General features: G+C 39.7%; 1 protein-coding gene across 1 annotated transcript in view; it reads right to left on the reverse strand.

The window, feature by feature from the left end:
- Positions 1–25,870, reverse strand: part of LOC309717712 (CUB and sushi domain-containing protein 3-like) — a 245,739-nt gene that overhangs the window by 53,340 nt on the left and 166,529 nt on the right. The window contains 15 exon segments of the mRNA XM_082552492.1: positions 735–908; positions 1,732–1,926; positions 2,754–2,936; positions 4,941–5,129; positions 6,371–6,529; positions 6,646–6,834; positions 12,058–12,171; positions 12,893–12,973; positions 13,337–13,482; positions 15,749–15,926; positions 16,881–17,069; positions 18,750–18,959; positions 19,151–19,267; positions 21,362–21,431; positions 22,517–22,635. Of these exon segments, the coding sequence (XP_082408618.1) occupies positions 735–908; positions 1,732–1,926; positions 2,754–2,936; positions 4,941–5,129; positions 6,371–6,529; positions 6,646–6,834; positions 12,058–12,171; positions 12,893–12,973; positions 13,337–13,482; positions 15,749–15,926; positions 16,881–17,069; positions 18,750–18,959; positions 19,151–19,267; positions 21,362–21,431; positions 22,517–22,635 (2,313 nt within the window).

Raw genomic sequence — 25,870 nt, forward strand, 5'->3', positions numbered from 1 at the left:
CGGTTACAGATGCGATTCCCAACCCCCTGAGCCACGGTCGCACGAATAAAGGTGATCATACCAAATATTCACTTTTAAGCTCACTAGAATTGTACAATCTCTGTTTTTGCCCCATGTATGTTTTACATATTTAATTAAATCACTACACCCATTTTCAATTTCATTGCAAAATGTAAAGAAACTCAAGACTTCTCAAGGCAACACTGTACACTGACATTTATCCCTTGAGTATCTACCGATCACTCGGATCATACTTTAACTGTTGAACTCAACTACAGTTATCTATTTGTTCCACCTTGCACTGTTACTCTGTTCTGGTATCAGCGTCTTCACAGACTAACACGCAGACTCACAAAGTTAATATATTTTTCCAGATACACCATCGTTGGTAGTAAAAAGCTAATTTGACCTCATAATCTCTACAAGGTCTGAAACAGTCTGATGTGTTCCAGTGGCATCACTGAGTCGCAGCATGATGACAAACATGGTATCATCAATGATATCGTCTTAATGCTTTACATTTTTTTGCCAAACACACTTGGCAACAGAGGCAATTATAGCCACCCTCTGCTTCCCCATCTGGTTCTGTTCTGGACATGTTTGCCCAATCAAAAAAAAGAAAAAAAAAAAGAAAAAACCCAGCTCATACTCTGCCAAAGCAGAGTGCCAGCAGTTTTTGACCTAGGTCAAGGATGTGCTTAAAAAGTTAAAGACAACATGTAAACCTGGCTTACCCAGGCACTGAGTCTCCATTCCACTCCAAAGGCCAGACAGGAGACACTCTCTAACTGTAGATCCAGTTAAAACATAGCCAGGGTTACAGCTGAAAATGGCTGATGCTCCGAAGGTAGTTTGGGTCCCAATTTTCTTCCCATTAGGAGGAGTGGGAAGATCGCCACAGGAAATGACTGCAAAGAGATGAAGAGTAAGGAGGAAAAGAAAAGGAAGAGCAAAAAGATGAAGGAGGCACCGGGAGAATGAGCAAGAGAGAACAAGAGAAAGAATAAAGAGATAGAAGTTGGCTTACATCTTCAGAGTCAATGGGAGAGCACAGTCATTTACGCCCATCTTGCCAACCTTAATGCGTTAAAAGAGTGACCTGTACCATTTCATGGGGAGGATAATGATGGTTTGCCTTTGTCCCACCATCTTTCATCATGTTGGCTAGCATCACCTTTTCACGTTACACTACCCATTCAGCTTTTAGCTTCTCTAAAAGTAGTTCCCATGGCAGCGATGAAAAGCTTTTATTTCCGATTCTCGTAATAAACAATATCTAACCTAAGCTGAGACAGCAATAGGTGAGGAGCACAAAAGTGAGTCTTTGAGCTGGTGATTAACTGAGCTGTGAATAAGGTATTCATTCTTCAAGTCTCGTAACCCCCACATTCTATGAATCTAGTGTACTCAAGGCAAGGCGGGACATGGATTTTTCAATTTGGCTCAATGACAATGTTAAAATGCTTTCTATTCCATTTATTCAATGAATCGACAGACGTGCTCAGCGAGTTTGTGAAGTGGCATTTCGTGCTACGTGTCTGTCCGATGAATGTCTTTTTTACAAGATAATGCGAGAATGAACCACAGGAAAGCGGAGTTAATTTCTGGGAATATTATTCTTTTGGCTCAGTTCTACGTTTATCCCGTTTCATTTTTTCCTTTCCCCACTTATGAATTTGTGAGATGCACAAGCGCTGCATATTTTGTGTTGCTGCAACCAAAGTCACTCACTTCTACACCGAGGCCTCTCGTTCCTCCAGCTCCACACTCCGTTTGCGAGGCACTGGATGTGGGCGGGGCCCACACGATAGTATCCAGGGTTGCAGGTGAAGATTATTTTCGTCCCATACTCATAGTGCGAGCCATTGACAATCCTCCATTTCCCGTGATCGAGGGAAAACGGGCTAAGACTGGGGCACGGCATCACTGAAAAAAAATAATAAAATAAGAATTATTTTATGGGCAGTTACTACGGGAGTTTTGGATTATTCCAATGGATTGACTTTTGTATAATTTTTTTATCCCTTATGCACACACCGCAAAGCAGCAGCATAAACTAATCCATGTGTTGCAGTTATACAAATGTTCTTCCACAACAAAGCTATTTATGAATTGGCACTTTCTAAAACCAAATGAGTTTCAAAACAAACTCTGTTTCCCTTTTCACTGTGAGACACATATACAGCAGGGAATAAACAGTGGTCTCAACAGAAAACAATGCTGTCAATCACTCCCTGCACTGACTTTCAAACTTGGAGGAGTTGCACTGGCATGTGAAAAGACTTACCCAGCGCCAGCTGCAGAGATCCTTTCAAGCATTATTCCCCCTTTCGTCCATGCATCTTATCATGATCCAACAAGTTGGGATTTTTGTAAGGAAACTGCAACTTGCATGTTTTTATGACAGCAGTCCTTATTACATTAACTCCTTCCATTGCCGTCCAATTTTGGAGAAACCTGTTTTGATATTTTACCTGCTGTTCAGACGATCTCAAACTCCAACTTGTACTGCCTCCAATTAAAGAACAAAAAACCCCAAACTGTGTCTAATAGCTTTATCTTCTTTTGGCTCTCATATATTTGGCCACCTTTGAGTGGAGGCAACAGACAATATGAAAATTTTTAAATGTTTTTATGAACAGAAAAAAAAAAATCCTGCAAGGTTTTTTTTGCAACCTCATTTCTCCAAATCACTATTTTCTCCTCTGCGCTCCCCTCCCCTTCCATCTTTCCAAGGCTTCCTCTCTACTCACCAAAGCATCGGGGTATCTTGTTGTGATTGCTCCAGGTGCCGTCTGGCTGGCAGACTGTGGTCGTCAGCTCTTTGGAGAGCCGGTAACCGCCGTTACAGAAGTAGGTCGCCCGTGTGCCGACGGAGTAATCAGCAGTGAGCACACCTCCGTTCGCTGGCGCATTGGGCACACCGCATGACACAGCTGCAGGCAGCAAGAGGACAATGGTCGACCCACATGTTTATGCACAGTACAAGAGACATACTAGATAGATGCCTGGTGAACACAGGTATGGTAGGCATTCATATATAATCACTATTTTTCAGTTTTGCAAAGAAAAATATATATGTTTGTGCTCCCACCAGTGCAACCTCTTTGTGGTGCACTAACTGTGTGGAATTTTAATTTATTGTTACATTTTTATTAGCTTTTCGAAGGGTGACAGCCTTAATATGTAGGAGTCCAAAAGAAAGAATTTAACATTTAGTACTCAGAAGGTTCCACACCTACCCAGTGTACATTAGAATTATAATGTAAGAACCCTTGTGGTACACTGACACTTAAATTATTTGATTGATGTGCATATTATAGACCTCTTAATGCACAAGACTGTACTTTCACTTGGCAGAAATCAAAGAAATTAGGACTGACCACTTGTGGAAAATTGCATTCGGCTGTCTCAGAGTGAAAGTATTCATACTGCAGGGAGGTTATGAAAATTGAAGTCCCACATAAATATTGCACTGTTCTTATAAGAAGGTATTCAAGAAAGAAGTCATCTGAATGACCAAACAGCTATTCAATTATGCCAAATTATACAAAAGTACTTAATAATTAAAACCTCTTATTTTCACTGTGACTCAGTGGGGAATCTAAAAACACACTAATGATGTATAACAAAGTCATTAAAATGACAAGTGCAACCAAAAAAGTGACTGGTTCCAACACCAACTGTTCCTGACATGCAGGCGTACAAAGCACTTGAATGTGCCGAAAAACTTCTGCACAGCATTGTGTCCTTGGAAGTAAGTGCAATGTTAAACTTGCACAGAGCTCAGACCAAACAAAACACTTGAAGAAAGAGACTTTAAGGTGCTCATCATTGGGTCGGACACACTGAACTGAGCCAGGAAACCTAACATCTGAATGGCCGAACTAAACAGAAACGGTTATGCAAAGACACATATCTAACCACAGAGCTGCGATGATAATTGCATACTGTGAAGCATCAAAGGTAGGAATCTGCCAACGTGGCATGGAGCCATTACAATGCCCGTCAACACCGTGCGAGATAATCAATTGACATTCATCTGAGTACTGCTTAGTTGTAACTTGGCGGATACTAATCAAAACAACTAAAAAGTTTTCCACACTGCAGATGAAAAATGTTGGTGTTTGAAGTGCGATGATCAAAGCTTAGGTGGTTAAAGGGCCTGGTAATTATTTTGAGCCTTTGCTCTTTCTATGAGCAAAACTGATGGATTAATACACCGTGGATTCTCCGAGGTATCCTGCTTCAGACAGAATGAAAGCTTGAACGTGCTGTAATGTGATCTTGGCCACTGCATAAAATAACAGATGGACAACATCTGTATGAATGTATCAGTTCATCTGCAGCCAAAGTTGAGTTTGTGCTTTGGAAAAGCGGTGTGCAATTAACAAACTGATGGAATCAATCACACGTGTGAAGTGTTTTTAAATCATTTAAAGTACATGACATACATATTTTCATTTCACTGCATCTTGATGAAATGCAATTGAGCACACCATCTGTTGATATTAATGCTGCCTGAGCATGTGTATATGTGTGTGTCTGTGCTAGCGCATGCAATCATGTGCACGTAAATGCACATATTCCACGTATGCACGCTGAAGAACCCAATTAGTTGAGTAAGGCAGAACAGCAGAGGACATTGCATCCTAATGGCAAGTTAGCCAAAGTAATTTGAAGAAGTGGAAATTGACAGAAGAAGGGAGGATTGATTTCTTTTTCCTTTCCACCTGACAGGACTCTGGGCTCTCAATCAGCCTGGTTTCAGTTCAGCTGCTAACAACACAGGAAGAGGGCTTGGGCTCAGACACTTAGGTGCTTTAAGCACCTGCCTGTCTGGCTGTTGAGACTAAGGGTACAGAGGCAGTGACCAGAAGAATGGGTAGAGAGGCAGGCTAAAGGAGGAAATAAAAGCATGCCAGAGCCAATGAGCTCACCTTGACATGCAGGAACTGGCGCGTCCCAGGCGTAGTAGCCATAGGTGGTCTTCTTGCACACAGCTGTGCCCTTTCCAATGAGCTTGTACCCCCTGTCGCAGGCCCAGCGCACCACGCTGTTTAGATGACCCCCGGTCTGGCTCACTACAAAGCCATGTTGTGGAGAGTCTGGAGTACTGCAGTACATGGCTATGATAGAGGAGAAAGCAGGGGAGGGGAAGTGGGGAAAAAAAGAGCAAAGGCAAATAGAGGAGAGAGCCAAGAAAGAAGGCGAGGATGAAGTCGAAGAAAGAAAAGAGAGAGAAGGGTAAATAAAGAAGAGGAAAGGATGAGAGGCATTAGCAAAGCACCTCTAGAGAAAAACTGATGAACATTTTTCGTTACAGCGAGGCTCCATTTTCAATGCAGAACAATAATGAGGGGGGAACCGCCCGAGGAGTGTCACGTCTATTTAGAACTTGGGCTATGCACCACGCAGCAAAGGAAGCCTTCACCTATCACATTATTACCATCCCATTTTGGCTTATGGGCATGCACATATTCAATTTGCTTTTAACACATGCAGCGTTGGTGCATTCTGCATTTGTTCCCATCGCCTTCCTTCCTCCGATCTTACAGTCCATTGAACACAAAAAGGTAAATTCGATTTCTCGAATATGACCATCTCATGGCCCATGTGACGTAAAAAGCTGTGGGAGGGAGGGCTGCGTGCTTCAAAAAACGCTGTCAACCATTCCCTCAAATCAACATGACTTGGCGATAGCAGGGATTTAAGACGAAAGGACACATGCTGGAGTTTGAGTCAGTTCCCATTAAAGTCAATCAAGTCAAGGAGGAGCTTTCCTTACAAAATTCATCACACCAACTGGCTTTCACAGGAACACTCTCGTGCATTAAAGTTAATGGACAGACACCATGAAAAATGAATGTCTTTTGTGCTTTTTTTGTGTTGTGATTGATGCATTTCAAATGAAAGAAAAGATCGCTATGCTGCTCTTGCTTAGCAGCACTTGCTTTATTAAAGAGCTAATTAAGAATTCAAGCCTTTTGTAATTTTAGACATGCAAAGCTGCATGCCGCCCTTTAGTGACTGGTTTCTAGCCTCGTGCTTTTTTTCCCCGTGAGCGCCTATTGCGAGCTATTACCTGTAGAAATTGTTTTTGTAAACTGACTGCATATTAAAAAAAATAAATCAATCAATAGAAAACACAGCACACAGTGATAAAAATCCTTGGGTCATATTGTATTCACGGCCATTTCAAGTAGCTACAGCTGAGGTTCATACACATCTGTCTCTGTTTAGTGTTATTACATTTTCAACTGTCCAAATTGTAGACCCATAGCTCTTATCACTCGTCTGCAGGTCAACATAAAATAAAACCAAATAGCATAGTAAAAAAATAGAGAATGATTATAAACTGGATACATACTTTGATACTCACCCACATATCTGATGTGGAAGCCGCGGCGGTTGGTGCCATGGTCGGAGGACCAGCGCAGGAGGAGCTGGTGGCCTGTGGTGTTCAGGCTGAAGGGTGTTTCAATATCACCACTGAGTGATGAGAGGCTCTGACTGTAGATGTTGGGACCTAAAGGCAATGACAAACAGCATGTGTGCTAGTGGCTGATGTTCTATTAGGCGATTGCCTGTTTATAATTTCAGTAATTTATTAAAAAACAAAAGAACACAAAGTTTTTTACCCACCATCAAAAATTTCCAAGATGTCAAACTCTTTTTCTGTCTGGAAGAGTTCAAAGTGCAAAGTGATGTTGTAGCCCTTCTCCACGTTGATCAGCCAGGAGCACATCTGAAGATTGGGGTAGTTATCAGGATAGCCCGGGCTTAAGATTACTCCTGTTGAGTCAAAACGGACCTCGTGGGCCGGGCATTGGACTGGTGGGAACAGAAACAAAATAAAGGTGAGATTGTTGGAGGAAAAAGAATTGGCAGAGAAAATGAGAAGAAGCAACAGAGGGTGGAAGGAAGATGAAAAGTAGCGGCAGAAAACGAGAGGCAGAGGAAAAAATTAGAGATGCAGTAAGACATGGATGAAGGGAAGATAGAGATGCTTCACTGTGACAGTAGAAATGATATTGTAAAAATAAGTAGTCCTGAAACAATTACATTTGAGCCAGAGTGATATTGCACCTTAGGGGTGAGCTTGTGAGTCTGCCGTTGTCACCAGGCTCCCCTGATATCAATCCATCAAATAATACTCAGCAGGTGAGACAGCTAACTTTGTATGGAAAAATGGTGTGTGTGTGTGTGTGCGTGCGTGCGTGCGTGCGTGCGTGTGTGTGTAGGATTTCGTGTGTATCAGGTCAGAACGTTCCCTTCATTTCCTGTTGGCTGGCATGTCTGAAATAATGACAGTCCTGTTTCTCTCTTTTCCTTTTCTCTGAGTAACAGAAGTTTCTCTTCTGGGCCACTAGTGAAGAAACATGATGCATATGAAAGGTTAATGCAAACAACTGTTCCAGATGAAAAGGTCATTGGAAAGCATCGGACATACAACAGAAGCAGAGAATTGTAACACAAAGCAGTATGAATATTCCCACTGGTGACTCATTGTTAAAGTTTCAACTGGCTGAACTGCAATAGCCTTCGGCTCAAAGATAACAGGCACATATGATCCCAAAAAGAGCTTAAGCCAGTTATTTTCAACGAAACAATACATTTCTTTAAAAAAAAAGAGCTCTCTGTGGGCACAAAGTTCAAGAAGAATTTCTCCATAAATCATCTGAACAACACATATATTAAATGTGTAAATATTTGTACACAGCTAAATCAATATTCATAAATACACTGATGGTATTCATTAGGGTGGCATCAAATCTCAGTACAATCTATTCCGAAAATAAATGAACATAAAAAATTATTGTGAACTAGCAGTCTTTCTTCACTACTATTCTTTGGCTGTTTATAAGACACAGAATCTATATGGTTCTATATTTTTGTTATTTCCTGTTGTGTTTTGGAATATTCCTTCATTTTAACGCATCCTACTTAGCTTAGCGTGGTATATTTATGTGCGCTCTAATAGGCAAAGACAAAGAGCAATGTGTAAATGAATTACTTTAAAAATGTACAACAAGTAGATTGGAATGACATAAAAGCATGCGTTTTGTTTTACAGGGCACAAAAGCATAACTACAAAACCACGGCTCCCACAAGCACTTATTTTTCTCCTCACACCCAGAATGCTAATGTGAACTAAGGGCACATTGCACAGTAGTGGGTGGTGAGTCAGGACAAAGGTCAATCAGTCATATTTGGTCTGTTTTCTATTTACAGTTCATTACAAACAGCTATTTAAAAACCTCTGAAGAATGCACACTTCAAAAATAAATAACACTGAATACATTTCTATACAGTTAAGTCTGTAGTGCTCCATTTTAACATAAGAGTTATGACTCTCGCTGGAAATATGGAGTTCAATGGGGTCTTTAGTTGATGCAGTTACATCAATTCCTGGTACTATTTGCTCAGCAGCAGCCTCTGCTTTACTGATACCAGTGGTATACTTGTTACAGAGCCTTCACAGTTCCAGGAAAATGATAAAAAACAATTGTTATAAGCAATTTGCTAATTTCAATTCTACAACTTCTTCCTACTGACTACTCTGGAGTTACTAGCCCGAAAACTGTTCATACACTGCACAAATTCCCATTTGCCTCTGGCATTTCCACATGTTGGAGCGCTTTAAGATGCAGACAAAACAGACTCACCTGATAAGATCTAATTCACAGTAAATAGAACAATATAGCTGGTAAGTGCTTGTTATTGAAATAATTGCGCCTCCAATCCTTCTTTATTAAACTAAAGTTGTTGCCAAGCAACAAACACGTCCATCCACTGAGCACAGTTGCGGTTTAAACTGCTTTGCCTGAAACTTGCAGGTAGGGATTAAAATCTGAGTCACGAGAGGCTTCAAAACATTTTAGAAACCACATACTTTTACAGATGCCTTTTATGAAATAGGTTTATAAAATGCATTCATGGTGATTTGGCTCCAGTACAAATGTTGAGCACTGTATCCTACTGTGAGTGATTATAGAGACACTGGCTGAAAAATATATATGTACACTTCTAAATGATCATGAAAAAAAAAACAAATCTAAAATTTATACCATAAATAACAAAAACACTAAATACCCAGTAAACAAAACACAGTGACATATGTTTTCTAATTTAAGAGGCATGTAGCCCTAATTTAACCTACACCTTACCTGGAGTCAGCATTAAGTAGCATGCAGGCTAACATCATTTGTTTAAGCTTAGCCAACAGCAGTTATTATATCTTCCACAGATGTTTTACCTTGTGGAAAACTACAACATTGCTGATTTCACTCAGAAAGTTGCACATATTGAATGCCAATGACACCCAGGGTTATGTATAAACTAATGTCGCACAAAAAAGTTTTGGTACGTATTGCAAAGACGAGGTTAGTGCGTCGTTTGTGTTCCTCCAACATCTATACGAATGTGACAGCAGCCGCAATACGACAACATTTATTGAGTTACACTAAACCTCAGTGTGGCAGATGGTTTAACCATCGCAGCAGTCAACTCGATGGTGGCTCTACCCTTGATTTAAGAAAATGTTTGACCTTCCTCACAGGCTTTTATAAAGACAGAGCTTGGGGGAAATATCTTAAAAGCCAAGCATATTTAGGGGTTAAATTGCATAGCCATACAAGGACATTACAGTGTTATCTTAAAAGCATAAAATTACAATTAACATAGAGGCTGACAGCAAACAAAAGCGGAATACAGAGAGCACATGAGAATTCTTTTTCCTGCCCTTTCGGCAAGCTGTGACAAGAAGTGGCTCCTATGCAAGTTTACTGTGGCAGTCCCTTGGATGTGAATAGCAGGTCAACTCAAATTAAGTTCAACTTTACATGTCCCAAGGAGAGCAATTAGTTTCATGCTAGAGGTGGCACAAAGACATACCATATCCAACACGGTAAGATGAATTCTTGAATATAATGAAAAGGCAATCCATGAAAATGTCACATAATAAATTAGTCACTCTACAGCTATCTTAACTATGCTAATATGACGCTCAAAGCAAGATTTAAGGAGAGTCTGAACAAATGACTTGCAATCACTGACACATTTGAACACTTTAAAGATGTTGATTTAACACCTCTGCAGCTTTTTGCATTGTACCAGAGTATGGGCACATTCTCTTAGCAAAACTAATATAGTTTAGCAAATAGCTTGGTTTAGCTTAGGTGACTAAGCAGATCCACTTTTCTGGCAAAGTACAGTATTTACATTAGATGTTTTATGATGAATGAGAGCATTTGCTGTCCAACACAAAAATATTTTAGCGCTTCTCAAACAGCAATGTGAATTATTGTGTACTACTTGAATAGTCCCAACGTGTTTTGTAGTCAACTGTAGTCGCTCAAATTAAAACCTGTGAAAATATTTTAAGTGCAATGTGTGAATTTCTGATGCTATGAGCTAGCTGCTCTTGGCAGAGCTCTGTGTAGTCAGTAACACATGACAAGGTGAGCTGGCCGACCAGCCTTGGTGAGATGGCTTGAAATATTGCCCAGTACTCAAAAAGTGACTGAATGCCCTCTTTTGGCACTAGCGAAGTTTATCAGTTTATTCATATTGATGGAAATCAGCTGTTTTAACATACTGCTTGTTGCTGATACCCTTCATGTTGACATAATGTGATATAAGGACTCATACAGGACATATAAAAGATTTGGTGAAAAGAGATCTATATACCATACCTACCCTGATGAAATAAGCAATCAAGCATGTCTAATAAGCTTATAACATGCTGCTCAACTTCATGCTGCTTGTGCTTTTGTAAATTATTAATATACTGAAAAATGCTAGGTAAGCCCAGTACACCACAAGTGAAGGTGGTTTGTTCTCTTTGCACACAAACACATCTGTCCATCTTAAATAATTCTAACTCAAATTATCATTTTTCAGGTCTCTCACCTTTGTGCCTATGTTAATTGAGCTACCTACTGACAGATGTTAGTTTGTGTGGCTGATTTGGATAGAAAAACACAAGAAAATCTGAGGTTTACGTATCTTGGATCAAACAGTTGCTGAGCCTAATCTTTGCTGTTGCTGTGTTTTTATTGTGAAACCTACCAAGTAATAATTTAAAAAAATTAAAGTCAGTCAAATTCTGAACACAGAGTTAGCAGCAAAATCACAGCAGGGAGAAAACAACGATATCAAGTCAGGCATCAAGTAACAACAGCCAGGGATAAGCAAATAGGCTCCAAATAACTAGTCGTTCTCTACGTTGCTTTATGAATGCAGGCTTGAGGTTTGTCAAGCATCTGTCATGCCTTGATCACAAGTCCGATGCGATTACTCACTGTTTCTAGAAATACAAAGACAGAAATGCTCATCAAGTCAAGACTTGTAGACAAAGGACTTCAGGGCACTTCAAAAGATGTCTAACCACAGGGGATAGAAGGTTTCAGAGTGCTCTGTTGTGTGGAGCAGAGATTTACTGGCACGACAGGGAGGCTGAAGGCATTTGTTGTTTTGTCTAAACAAAATCTTTGATGCAGGCGACAGGAATTTCTTTTACTTTGCTCCTCGTTTGTAATTCCATCTTCAAAAGAATTATGGGTAAGCAAACATCAATCAAACCCATGAGACCGTTACGTAGGGGTAGAATATCTGTTTTTACAGCACGTGAAAACCTGCTGATCTGTAATTGGTTTCAAACTTACCCACTACAGTAAAACTGCTGGTTGTACGCAAATGGCAGTCTATGGACTTGGATCAGTAGTATTGTTACTCTGAATCTTGATAAATTGGAATAGAGCTGCTTTTTGCCACCTGGTGCCTGCTGGACGAGGCTCTGCTGGCAGTCTGTCAAATAATGCATCAGTGGGTGCTGCTTACTGTAACCAACCTGAGCACTGTGGTGTCAAGCACCACATAACATAAACAGGTTTGCATACACATATATTGTATATGTATGTGTGGGGGGAATGTGTACACACATTGTGAGGAACACTTAAACACACAAACACAAATGCAAAAAAATAAATAAATCAAACACAGAAAAATTTTAAACATACCCAAAGACTCCAAGTCACACTGAATGAAACCAACCTTGACAGACTGGTGGAGGTCCATCCATCTGTAGCCTTTCTCCAAGTCGGCAGGTCAGAATCTCACTGCCCACCAAGGTGAAGCCTGGCTGGCACGTGTACCGAATAATGTCCCCTGTGAGATCATTTACACGTGTAATCGCACACACACACACACACACACACACACACACACACACACACACACACACACACACACACACGTACGTGCACACAAAGGAGGAGGGGATGTGCAAAACATTTCTGTTAATAGTCCAACTCAAACACAAACACACACATACTTCCACACAAAGCTATGCTAGTAAAAAACTCCTCAGTCGCAGCACTTGAAACAGTAATCAGCAACACATTTTGTAATGAAGATTGACATCCCCTTAGCTAGCCAGAATACTGAAGGCACTTCATTACATTATAGAAGTTAGGCAGAAGCCCATGCACACACACACACTCAATTTTAAAGACAGAAAGTGAAGCCGCCACTAGCCACACGACTTCCACTTCACTTTCCTAATCAATTATGAACACTGAAAATACAAACAGCTTATAAGAAGAGCTAATTAGCCTTACCCTCAAATTAATACTTTAATGCACGGAGCATGAATAGATATAAAATTTCAAACGCGAGTAGAGAAAGATGAAAACGAAGAGCAAAGTGCAAGAAGGAACACATTTTTCATTTAAATGAAATCATATATTTAAAAGATATGTGTATACCAGTGTTTGTATACATAGTTACTTATATATAATTACATACACACAAATAATCTGCCTACTGCAAACTGATTTCACTTCACATTGTCTCTGGCTGGTAAACAAGCAAATAAAATAAGACAAACCTATTTCAAACTCATCATCTTCTGTTAAGATCGTAGCGTTGGCAACAGGAGGGGGTGGCTGACATGTTCTCAGCTGGTACGCTGTTGGGGAAAGGGCAAACAAACTGAATCCTTGAACAGAGTGAGTGCTGTGTGCGCATTTGAAGGCAGAAATAAAGAGAGGCAAACGGTGTCTCTCCCATCATAATGAAACTTGATTAGATCAGAAATTGCCACCTATCACTGTTCATGATCATCAAAAAACAATCACTAATTTAGTTGAGATAGGGAGCGTTTTATTATTAATCAGCTCCTCTTTGAAAGGGTGTTTTAATAGCGCAAGAAAAAAAAAGCTTTAAACTGCATTTATCATTTATCATTAGAGCTGGAAGCAATGCTATGACAGAAGGTATTGAGAAGACTTAGGTTAGGCATGAGGTCTCCACTTAAGTTAGGAGACGTTACCGAAATAATGTAGCTCAAAGAAGCCGCTGGTGCTGAAGTCGCTGTGGAACTTGATGAGGACCTGATTGGCAGTGGTGGACACGCCCTCCTGTGCAGAGCTGCCACTAAACTGACCGATTTGGGGCGAGCTCTGGTCAGGTCCGTCCCTAGTGCAGAAATATAGAGGTGGAGAAAATAAAGGAAAGAAATGAAGGGTGGAGAAAGGAGGGAGGCAGAAACAGAAAATCATTTCTTTCCTTTATACACCAGTTTGCTTTAACAAGTTGCTGGAATCAAAGAGCAGGTCAGCGTGTCCCATGACAGACTCCAAAATGTTTCTCAGCAATCAAGAGTCAAAGATATATAAAAATGTATTGAGCATAATTCAATTCAATAAAAAAAACAAAAAACCCATCATCCTAATTACACGGATGCCATGTCTAAGGCATCTCTTGGACAACGTCACACTTTGAGGATTTGGGAAGTGTGGAACTGAAGGAATGGCGTGTACTGAAGTATCTTGTTTGAGCTGGAGCTCAGCCTCAGGATAAAATTCTTGATTTATGAGTAAAGAAAGCTAGCATAAGCAGCCTGCGTAGGTTGGGGTTACAGCATTACAACTGTTTGGTTGAGTGGACCTCTCCTGAAAAGTGGCAGTTAAAGAAAGACAGATACCTAATTAGGAAGCCTCTAGCATGCCTCCCTGAAGAGACATCCGGCACGTCTGACTGGGAGGAGACCCCAAGGCAGACCCAGAACATACTTATACATTCCAGCTGGCCTGGGTGGACCTCAAGATGCCCCAGATAGAGCCTGGAGAAAGCGTCTAAAATGGATGAATAGATAGACGCTGGATTGGATATTGTGACACGTTATATCTTGAACGGTAATTAGGGTTTGCTATTTGACTCACTGGATTAGCTTTAGAGTTAGGAGAGGCTTTTCCTGAGATTTCTCAGGAAATTTACTGACAGCAATCTGTATATCCCTACTGCAACATTAAACTACATTTATGGACAACATGTTCCCCTGCTGAAAGATGAAAAGACAAATTGGTGGATGGCTGTGGGGTAATAATAGAAGCTGTCATTAGCAGTGAAGCCATTTCTGAGCCATGCATTAGCTAGCGGCTCTAAAACAGAGAATCAGCTGCCCTAATGAGAGCGCAGAGAACTTTCAAACCCTTGCAGGTGCATGGCCGTGATCTATGTCTGGAGTAAAATATCATGTTAGCATGCAAAAACAACCCAAACAGTACTTTTCTTTGGGCATAAAAAATGCACCAGAAGACAGCACTTTTCTATTATGTATAAATGTTATTTTTTAACAAGAGAAATGTATTTAATTACTGGCACTTTCAAGCAGCTCCAGGCTTTCTTTTCTAAATCACACTAAATGTTTTTTTTTGTTATATTTGTTCACCTTAAATATTGTATATACTGGAAGTCTTACTGCAGTTTCTTTTAAGAGAGATCAACAAAATAAGAGACAGCAGTCAGGCAGGGAAACAAAATGTTACCATCAAGGGACAGATTGTTTATGCGCCATTTGATTTGAAAACAGTAGTGCCAGCGGCTCCCTCCTCCCATACCATCAATGGCAGCCCTGGATGCTGGAAGGCATTTCCCTCCCATATTACCCATGAGGGCCGCTCTATGACTGCCTCAGACAACAGAGAGGATGCAGAAAGATACAGGGAAAAGGGGAGATGGGGAGATAGTGGCTGGAGTGACAGGAGGCAGGTAGTATTGTTTACTGTCGTACAACTATCTGTAAAGTTTCTCAATTGTAAACAGACATCCCAAGCAACTCAAAGTTGATGTTTTCATGCTGATACACATTTCTGTCTTTTATGGTACACTTGCTGGGGGATCTAAAGTAAAAGCAAAAGTTTGGGGGAGTAAAGAAAGGGAGCGCAGTGATTCAGACTTGAATTTCTTTTAGTTAGTTAGTCACATAAAAACAATCTAGTTGTACAGAAGGATGGAAAAAGATTTTGTTAGTAAAAGAAAGGCGTAAATGTCAGGACATATTTTCACAATATTTGTTGTCATGTCTGGTTGTTGTCATAAGCTGTGAACGTAACTTACTTAACTGGCCTCTGGCCTTAAAACATGTTTGCTTTGTAAAGCTCAAATTAATTCGTTATTCAGCAAGAATGTCTCGAGACATTTGGCTAGCACCATTCTGTGTTTGTCTGTGTGGGGTTTCTGCAGGTACTACAACTTCCTCCAACAGTCCAAAGACCTGCATGTTAGACTAACCGGTGAATGTAAATTGGCCCTAGGTGTGGATGTCTGTCTCTCTGTGTGAACCCTATGATGGGCTGACAACTGGTCCAGGATACCTCTCCCTCAAAGTCATGAGTTTCATGAGTGCTATAAGCTGATGATTGATAAATAATGTCATACTGAGAGAGAAATGAGGGCTTACCACACAGTGATGTAGTCGTAGATTGGCTCGGTATTGATAACGGAGAAATTTATGTAGATGCCATACCCAGGGGGTACTCTGACGGTCCACATGCAGTCCTGGAAGTGTGGATACTCGGCTGGGTGTCCAGGAGAGTAAATTGTGCCATTCATGGATGTTATATTCCCGCCACACAGAGCTAGAGGAGGGAAGAGAGAAAGCAATGTCGGACAAAAATAGAAAGCCAGTCATACCTCAAGTGATAAAAGCTTTTATGGTTGTATTGCCACTAACAGTTGATAAAATAAACCATAACGGCGTGTTATTGGGTTATCACCCAGATACTGGGGGGAGAATGCACCTGTTAGATACAAATGCAAGGAATGGTTACTGGCTGTTGTGAAGTAATGATGATGACTGATTTTGACAGCAAAACTCCCTCTATCAAACCCCCTTAGATGCTTAAATCTGACTTTGAACTAGGAGTCAAAGCCAAAGCATTACCCACAGGATAAAAAAAAAGAAGTGCTGTAAACCTGACAGGAGCAATACAGCATGTAAGAACCAAAACAACATTTTAAGGCAAATATAAAACTATCGTGTGGTCTTATAAAGTCTGCTGTTGCATCGTTTAACTGATGAAAGATTGTTTAGCGTACCTGAGTGACATCTAAGGCGACTCCTTTAGAATTACATAAAAGACCAGCATGTTCGGATTTGCATTAAAGACTTGAAGATGCTCCATGTATCATTATAATCGCTAAGCATCAGTTTATAGTTCAGTAAAATAGTGTTGAATAGCTGGTGAGTCTCATGCTTTGATGTGCTAGAGTAAAAGACAGCACAACAAGCAGACTGTATTCTATTATAAAATGAACTATTTAAAATAACAAAGACATTTTTTTGTAATGGAAAGGAATCTTCACCTTTACTTTAGTTAGGTGCACAAATATTTAAATATTTTCCTACTGATTTTGAAACCAGAAACATGAAAGAGCATTTTGAGATGAATAAACAGAATATGTTGATTCACCAAATATAAGAAATTCATAGGAAACATTTAGACACTGAATAGATCGAGTGCCAATTTTTTTCTGCATATGAATGACACTTGGTGCAAGGACACTGCTGAGAGGGGACCTAAGGCACTCACCTTCACAGCGGGGGATGGGGTGGTTCCAGTTTCTGCTGATTCCATGCAGACATGTGAGCGACTGTTCTCCAAGAAGAGTGTAACCTGGCAGGCACTCAAAGGAAATGGTCATCCCCACGCTGTAGTCCTGTCCGATCACTATGCCGTTACGAAACGGCCGTGGGTCTGGGCACCTCTGTAGCTCATATGCTGGGGGGGAAAGTAAAACCCATCCAAGACAAAAAGGATCATAAAACACAGAATTCAACACTGGGGTAAAAATAATAATCTTCAAGGACATGTGGTATGCAATGTTTCAGAAAATGCAAAAGGTTTTCTTTAATCCTACAACCTCAGTGGAAGAAACTGCCGTGTATACCTAATTACAAAACTTTCTCCCTTGTCTGTACCTAATGGGCTTTTACGTGTCCTGTTAGAGAGCGCTTCAATCTTCTTTCACGGCACTTGCAAAACCCAATTTCAAAGTGACCATAGGAAGCTTATTTAAAATCTCATAATTTTAACTTTGATTAAAAATTGATTAAAAACAATGATTAAATGCATATAACGAGCAAAGCCCTACAAACTGCCACCTGCTAAGAAAATGTTTATATCCTTTAGCCTCTAAATTTCATCTTATATGTAAATGTTGCATCCATCACATCAAATCTGTTTTCTTTAACTTAGGTACTACTGATTTTGACAGGCAACACTGTTACATCCCTGTTGTAACACATGGATTTTAGTAATGCACAGCAGCAGGTTGGAAAATGTCTTGAAATTAGCCTTGATGAGCTACATAAGAGTGACTATTTATCGTTCTGCTGGCTCACAGCAAAAACTGGAAAATTACGTGAATGAGAATAGTTGAATCTGGTTGTAATAAAACACATACATACATGTGAGGACATAGAGCAGGAGAGAAACAAACAGATAATAAATTTAGCCATATTATTTGCATGTTGTGTGAACACTAGGCATCTAAGGATTTTGTTTTTGTTTGAACAGGCTTTCTACTGAGAATTTGTATTTAATCATTATTTATTTATTTTAAACCTTTCGTCTGTTTTAATGTGTCTTATTGTATTTTTCTGTTGCCTATTATGGCACTTAATGCTCTTATTTACTTTAATCTTTTTGTGTACCTCGCTTTGACTGTCTGTGTATCCTAATATTACTTACTTCATTGTTGTGGGGACAGAGTCACCAAATTTTGCCAGGGTGTTATAGTGATGTAAATAAGTCACAAAGGAAAAGCGTGGGCTGTTCAACAGGGGTAGTCTTTACTTTTGAAGAGAATACCTCACCTTCTTACGCTTTGCAAACCTATTATATGAGCAAAATATCTAACAGACTACAGTACAGGGAAAGACCTAAAATCATGATATGGACACTTGGTTATCATTTGTTATGACTATTTTTGATGCTGTACTTTACATGGTTAAAAAACAACAACAAAACAAACAAACAAAAAAAACTTATCTCATATTAGGCCTTTATGCAGCCCCTCAGTTCACTGTCTATCTGAGATGTGCCATTTTAGCTCCTGTCTCTTTAAGGTACTCTCCCTAAATGTTCCCTGTTTTTTTCTGATTGGCTAACCTCCAGGGGCATTCTGAGAGACAGCACCCGGTGCTCGTGAGGTGTACCTACTGTGCTTTGGAGACATGCTGTACCTTTAGCAAATTCTCAATAACTGTGATAAAAGAAAAAAAATTGAAAAGCTAGAAAACATTCAGAGGCCTAAACTTTTAAAAGATACTTTCACATACAGCTCATACTTGCATGACATTATAATATGTACATATATCGTGCATGTGTAGACACACAGAACAGAAAATAAGGACAACAATGCACGTCCTCTTAGGCTACACTGTTTTTCTCTCTCACCCTGGTAGACAATTTGGAAGCCGGGCTTGTTCTGGGAGTAGTCGCTATGGAAGAACAGAGTAGTCTCATGGGTGGTGCTGAAGAGAGGATTGGGCAGCGTGGGGCCACTGAACCGATCAATCACTGTTCCTGTCTCAAGGCTCCCACTGCGGATCTCCAAATAGTCATGAACAGGCTCTGTGGAGAAGTTCAGAAACTGGAGATGGATCCCTAAAGAAGAGGAAAGAGAAGGTTAATGGAAGAGGTAAACCCAAGAGCACATGAATGAAGTAAACGAGAGCAAAGAGTGGCTATTCCTGTCAAATATTGTATTACACTTTTATACACACTAGTACTTATACATGCTTGAAATTAGCAGTTTGTTGAGTTACACAGGAGAAGAGAGAGGAGAGGTTACAGACCGAAGCCAATAGGGAGTTGAACTCTCCAGCTGCAGTCCAGGCTGCTTTGGTAATTCCCTGGAAAGCCTGGGCTGAGGATGACGCCGCTGAAGTCTGTCATAGAGCCGCCACACTGAGCTGAGGGAGACCAACCAAGGAGAAAGAACATGTCACTTCTCCATGGAGCAGCTCAGTGGGAAAACAAAGAAAAACAATGACTAGAGGGCTGCATATTCAGGGAGGGCAAAGAGCACTGTGTCTTTGTGTGAGTGAAAGTTTCAGCACACGCATAAATGTTACGTATGTTGTGCATGTGTATCCTACACATTCTTAATATACATGTATAGTCTATATATATATATATATATAGACTGTACATATATATGTATAGTCTATATATATATATATATATATATATATATATATATATATATAGACTGTACACATATATATATAGACTGTACACATACATATATATACTGTACACATACATATATATACATATATATATATACATATATATACATACATATACATACATATATATATATATATATATATATACATATACATATATATATATATACATATATATATATATATATACATATATATATACATACATATATATATATACATATATATATATACATATATACATATATATATACATATATATATATACATATATACATATATATATACATATATATATATACATATATATATATATATATATATATATATATATATATATATATATATATATATATATATATATATATGTATGTTTTTGTGCAGAGCAGAGAAGGGTCTTTGTCTGTTGGATTATGTCTTTGACTTGTGCTTGTCCATCTCTTCTTGGAAAAAAAAACAAGCAGACCAAGGCACCCTCCTTGCTCAGTGGTGCTTTAAATCAAAATAAATGAGAGAGTCACTATTCAATAGTCTAACTCAGTTTTGCTCAGTGGTGAAGGTGATTACTTCAACCTCCCACCTGCAACACCCCACCCTCTCTTGTTTGACTGAGTGCATTAGAGAACACTTAGCTTGCTGTGAAGGTTATACCCCTCTCTTGTGACACACAACCTAGTCTTACATGAACACCCAGGTGGTGTAATCTTATAATCTTAAAACGAAATCATTCCTGCTTTTCCCATCACAACCCCAACAGGCGCATTTGTGTGGCAAATGGTGGAGAACGCAAGTGATATTGCTGCTATTTCTTTGGGGACTATCAACCAAGACCAAAATGAGGCACAAACTATCTTGGGAGGTAATTGTGTTCCTGGTAGTGGGGAGGGGGGACGGGCTTGACCTGCTTGTGTATGAAATAAAAGAGAAGACGAGAGGCACTTAAAAGGGTGTTATACGTTTGGTGCAGGGGCATCCAAAGCCTTTGATGTGGGTTTATCAGCAAACAAAATGAATACAGATCCTGGGGTGTTCAGGGAAGCGTATGTACTGTAAACGAGAGAAGACTTAAGCTAACGAGTGAACGCACACATCCGAGAACATGCCTATCGACAGCAAAGCCAGGATTTATGTCTGCAGTGAACGATGAAAACCACAGGAACAGAGTATTTACACAAAGAGCTCTTTGAGTAACCGTGCAGTTTTGTCTGTGTGTGCAAGAGTGCATTTATCACATTGCATATGTTTATGTATATGTATATAACTGAGAGGAGCAGGGTGCAAGCGAACAGCGAGGCGTCAAAGAGAATGTGGAGTTCTTCGTTGGTAATCTCTGGAAACTATCACTGTGACAATCAACTTGAGAGGAAGTGTCGGGGGAGACAAGGGAGTCTCATCAGGAGTATCAGAAATCAAACAGCACACTCAGATGGTGCAAAGCCTTATTGATTTTCAACCGAAGGGGAAAGCAGAAAATTCATAATCCCTAACCCCCTCAAGGCATCTATTCCCAGCCATCACACCTCCCAACCCCCCGATCGTACAATAAAATTCTCCTAATACAATAAAATGCCCTCTTTGAGGCTGCTGAGCTATCGGGTCATTGTATATGAGAAAAATATTAGTATGAGAGAAATATAAATAAGGAGAAGATAGAAGAAAGATAAACGAGTCAATGAGAAAAATTGAACGGCAAAAATGGGAAAGAAAAAGATCTAGTTTGAGTTTGGTGCTACAAATATGGGTTTGTTGTCAACAATATCACCTCATTGAAATGCTGTCACTAGAGCTGTCAGACTGTATGCGATAATACATTACCTAAGCACAGAGGTACGGGGTAATTCCATCTTCTGACAGGACCAGGCATGCAGGTAATATATGCATTACCCTGTTCAAGAAAACAAACAAAAACTGTTTACTGTCAATTCCCTTTCAGCAAAACACTGTGAAGTTAAAAATGAAAAGGAACACGATGAGATCAAACCAGCAGGTGACCCCAGTATATTTTATCTCTGTCCTATGGATCTTTGGATTTAGTGAAAATCCCCTTCTTGTGTATAAATATCAAGAGTAGGGCAGGATGTTCTCGCTGCTAGGTATACAATGGGAGTAAGCACCCCGAGATAAGAACAGAAAAAAAAAAATCTGCAAACATAATTGTGTTGAATACAAAAAAGGGAATCTAAATGTGATGGTTAATATTCAGAGCATTAATGTTGTTTTAAACATAGAAACTGGAATTTGCCTGCATGTTTGTAAAATGCATGCATGCAGGGTGATTCTCCAAAAACCTGTACACTAACATCACGCCTGAAAAAACATAGCTATACTGCGCACTCACACACTAAACTAAACTCAAAAGACTCATCCATACTGTTGCTTTTGTTACTACACGCGCCTCAAGTCTATTTCTGGTGTTCAGACACTCAGCCTGAAGATGTGTGTAAGAAGTTGCTGGTTAGTCCAGAGAGGATATGAAAAGAAGAGAATGCCTGAGCTGGGAAGAAAAATCGGTGTGGGATTAGTGAGGCGACTGTTAACACAATCCATCGCCTGTGGCCTTGGAAGGTTCTACAGCTCAAAACGCCACAGCCACTGAATCTACTCAGGCAGGATTGGAAGAAGTTAAAGCTGCTTTGTAACGAACACACTAGGACTCACACTTACACAAACATGCAAGCAGGGAGGCAATGTACGCACACATACACGCGCACCACTACAAATAAACTTGCAAACACACTTGCCTATTCACATACTTCTTTCCTGTACTCTTCCGCTCACACACACACACACACACACACACACACACACACACACACACACACACACACACACACACTCATCAAAAGGACTTGATTCCTCTGTTTTAAAACATTCATCCTTTAGAGGATCCCCATGAAAATGTCACTCATTTAGCCAGGTCAATATTTTTCACTAAGAGAGCTGCAGATCTGCACTTCATTTTCCACCTACCTGTAGTGAAAAGCCTTGATCACATTGGAAGGAAACCATGTCACCCACAGTGTAACGATCTCCAACTTTTCGGCCATTACTGGGAGGCAGCGGCTCTGGACACGAATCCAAACCTATTGCTTAGGACAGAGTCACAACACACAAGTGTGGACAGCAATCATTCTTCTGCATATCAAAGAAACTCCTCCATATATATTTGGAGTAAATATTTACATTTAATCAACCAGTACCTATAGAGGGAAGGAATAATTTAATTAAAACCAACCTTTTTGACATAATTATAAAATTCCTCATTTTAATGTGCTTGTAATCGCATATTAATTGAGCAAGCCCCCCCCCACCACCACCACCACCACGCCGACTCTTTGTCTCTCTTTCCCTTCATCATAACGTTTAGAAAGTGGGGCAAGCTATGAAGCTATTCTGCTCGTGGCTGTAATCGCAAAATCCTTCTGACTGTGATCTGAAGCAATCACTGTGAAATTACAAAGCAATCCCTGAAGTATTACTTGACAGATGCATTGAGCCCATTGGAAAGAAATGATTACAGTGCCACTTGCCAGGTAGTGAAAGGCTTGAAAGGCTAGATATTGTGTTTTAATGGCTTAAAAGCAATGGTGATGCCAGCTATATGGACTATATTAATGTAGGACATTTTAAGGAAATTTGAGCCTGCTCAAAGCCTGCTTTTTACAAATAAAAGAAAGAAAAAAAGACAAGAAATATAGTCAGGTTGCAATTTCATTTATCTAAGAAGTGACTAAAATATATTGACAGGCAGAGGAGAAAACATTTTACATCATTACTTTGAGGCATAAAATGCTGTTATTCAATGAAAGGCAGCACTGGAGACATCCTCATCTTAAACATTTTTCAAATCGCACCAGTCGTCTGTCAAACATTGTTTTTCGATGCATCAAACAACACGAAAATAGGCCGACGAAAAACAGGAGACAGTTACCTTCATAATAACCCAAATACAAATCTAGATGGTTTTATTAGGTTTCCTTCGTAATCTATAATTTGTAAGCAGGCCGCAGGGAGCGGAATAGTGTAGACAAATACAGCATCCCCAACAATGTTGCAGGCAAACACAAGCATTTCACAAGCACTCGCATTCAAGCCCACTCAAAGAGTTAACTTGTCCAAACAAGTCAGTGGGTGGATGAACACAAACATGGTAGGGGAAGTGCCCACAAAAGATTCAGAACAATTTAAAGGCGACTAGCAGGAGTGGTCACTCCACTCAACATCTACTGAAAGTTAGAGAGGATATTTGAGTGGGAGGAGATGGTAACCCAAGAGACGCAGAGCAGGAAGCAACGTGAAAGCAGCTGGAGATAGAACAATTCAACAAGAGACGAGCTACTGTACAGGGTGAGTGGGTGGATGCTTTGAAGCTGTGAAGTTCTGTCATATGTGGGTATAAATAAGAGCAATACTTTGACAAATTCTTCGACTTAGAAATGTTTAATTAATTTCAAGGAGATTTGATGACACAATTCACAAGAGCGGAGCAGTTGCTGCTAAAAAATTAGGCTGCCAGAAGGTAATTTTGAGATTAAAGCACAATGCAGCTCTAAAATTGTCATGTGTACTCGTGATAAGGAATAATCGGCCTGTCTCTTGCAGTTTTTTGTGAAATTTGCACTGTTCACTTCAAACAATGAAAATATTAAAAGGTTGTCAAACCCTGTAATAATACAAAATGCCCAGGTTCAGGAAAAATGACCCTGAAAAATCAGAGAACAGTTCCCAAAGCCAGAGGTGGAGCACCAGATCTTAGGTCAGGTTAAACATGTGCGTCTGCCAACATTATGGTCCAGGTTCCTGCCACCTTGTGATGTTTTCCGCTCAAGCCGTCAGGAATCACATTTTGGATCGGCCACCTGTTTCTGCGTGTGCACCCATGTCTTGAAGCAGTGCTATCCTTATCAAACACAAGACCCTACCGAATGCATCCAGGCAAAGCAATTTCAATCACGTGTGTCATCAGTTACTAACCAGTGGTGCACACTAGCCGAGAGTTTCTGCTCTTGTGCATTTACATAAATTCGATCAGTTCAATATTTATTTTTTAAAAATTAAACTCGACCTGCAAAACAACACAACTGTTTAGTATTCCAAACAGTAGGAGGAGGTTCGAGACAAAAAAAAAGAAAATAAAAAATGCAAGGACAATAAAAGCTACCTGAAAGATGAGGCAGGAAAACATGCAGGTCAGACAATATAGAAGAGCCTACTGTGGAGAAAAAAAGTTTCTTTGCAAAGGTATATATGCAAATGCAACGACTCATTTTTACGAGGCAATATACTGCGGATACACACTGCTCACAGCTCAGGCGACTCCAAGTTTAAGATGCGGAGGAGATAAAGTGTGGCAGGTGGTGGTTTCCACCTGTGGGTGGAGGAGCAGTAAAACAACTTAAGGTAGATCGTCTCAGTTTTTCTTTTTTTTAAACAGACATTAACAAAGTGTGAGGCACAATATCAATTACGACACTGTGACATTTTTATGTCGTTTATAAGATTTCCATCCCTAATCCTGCCACTAATTTTTAAATATGACGACTTTTATCAATATAATAAACCAGCCACTGTAATTGCTTTGCACAATTAACTTAATCAAGACATTAAAGTATCAAAATGACACAGTGCATGAATGTATTTAGTATTAACACACTATGTGCAGAGGAAGTGAGTGCGTTAAATGAACAATCAACAGATCTCTTGAGATTATACATGCGTCACAATGACACCTGTTATGCAACAAGATATAGTTACCTGTTTATTGTGAGCAAAAATATGTAAGACTGTGTTCTTGCAATATTTTCTTACAGAGTTACAGCACCAGTCAAAAGTTTGGACAGACTCAAATTTTTGAATTGTACTCTATACGATGTTGGGTTAGATTAAATAAGACACATTAAAACTAGTACACAGCTGTGCTGCATGCCAGGACTGACTGATAAAAAAATCTAAAGCCAAGTCTATATGTGAATAGATGTGATCTGTGTATGCACAGATGATGCTATTAATACAAGTGACTTTGAACCAGAATGCAAATAGTAGGCTTATAGTTTAGTAGCAAATGCTAACAGATGTGCATTTTACATACACTAGTGGTGTCACTTTTTCTAGGTCATCATACAGCATAGTACTGAAAAATAGTGTAGTAAGAAAATGTGAATGAGTAGTAACCTGGTCATTTCTGCTCTTAATCTTTAACAATGCTGCAGGGCTTAGCCGTGATAGATGTAATTCATAAGGAAAAATGTGGAAGTACTTATCGGGGAGATTACAGGTAGTAACCATAGACTTGACACTGCTATATTTTCTTGGTGTGACTGAAGA

This window comes from Aulonocara stuartgranti (genome assembly GCF_965226115.1).
Source record: "Aulonocara stuartgranti genome assembly, chromosome: 11".
NCBI classification, from domain to species: domain Eukaryota; kingdom Metazoa; phylum Chordata; class Actinopteri; order Cichliformes; family Cichlidae; genus Aulonocara; species Aulonocara stuartgranti.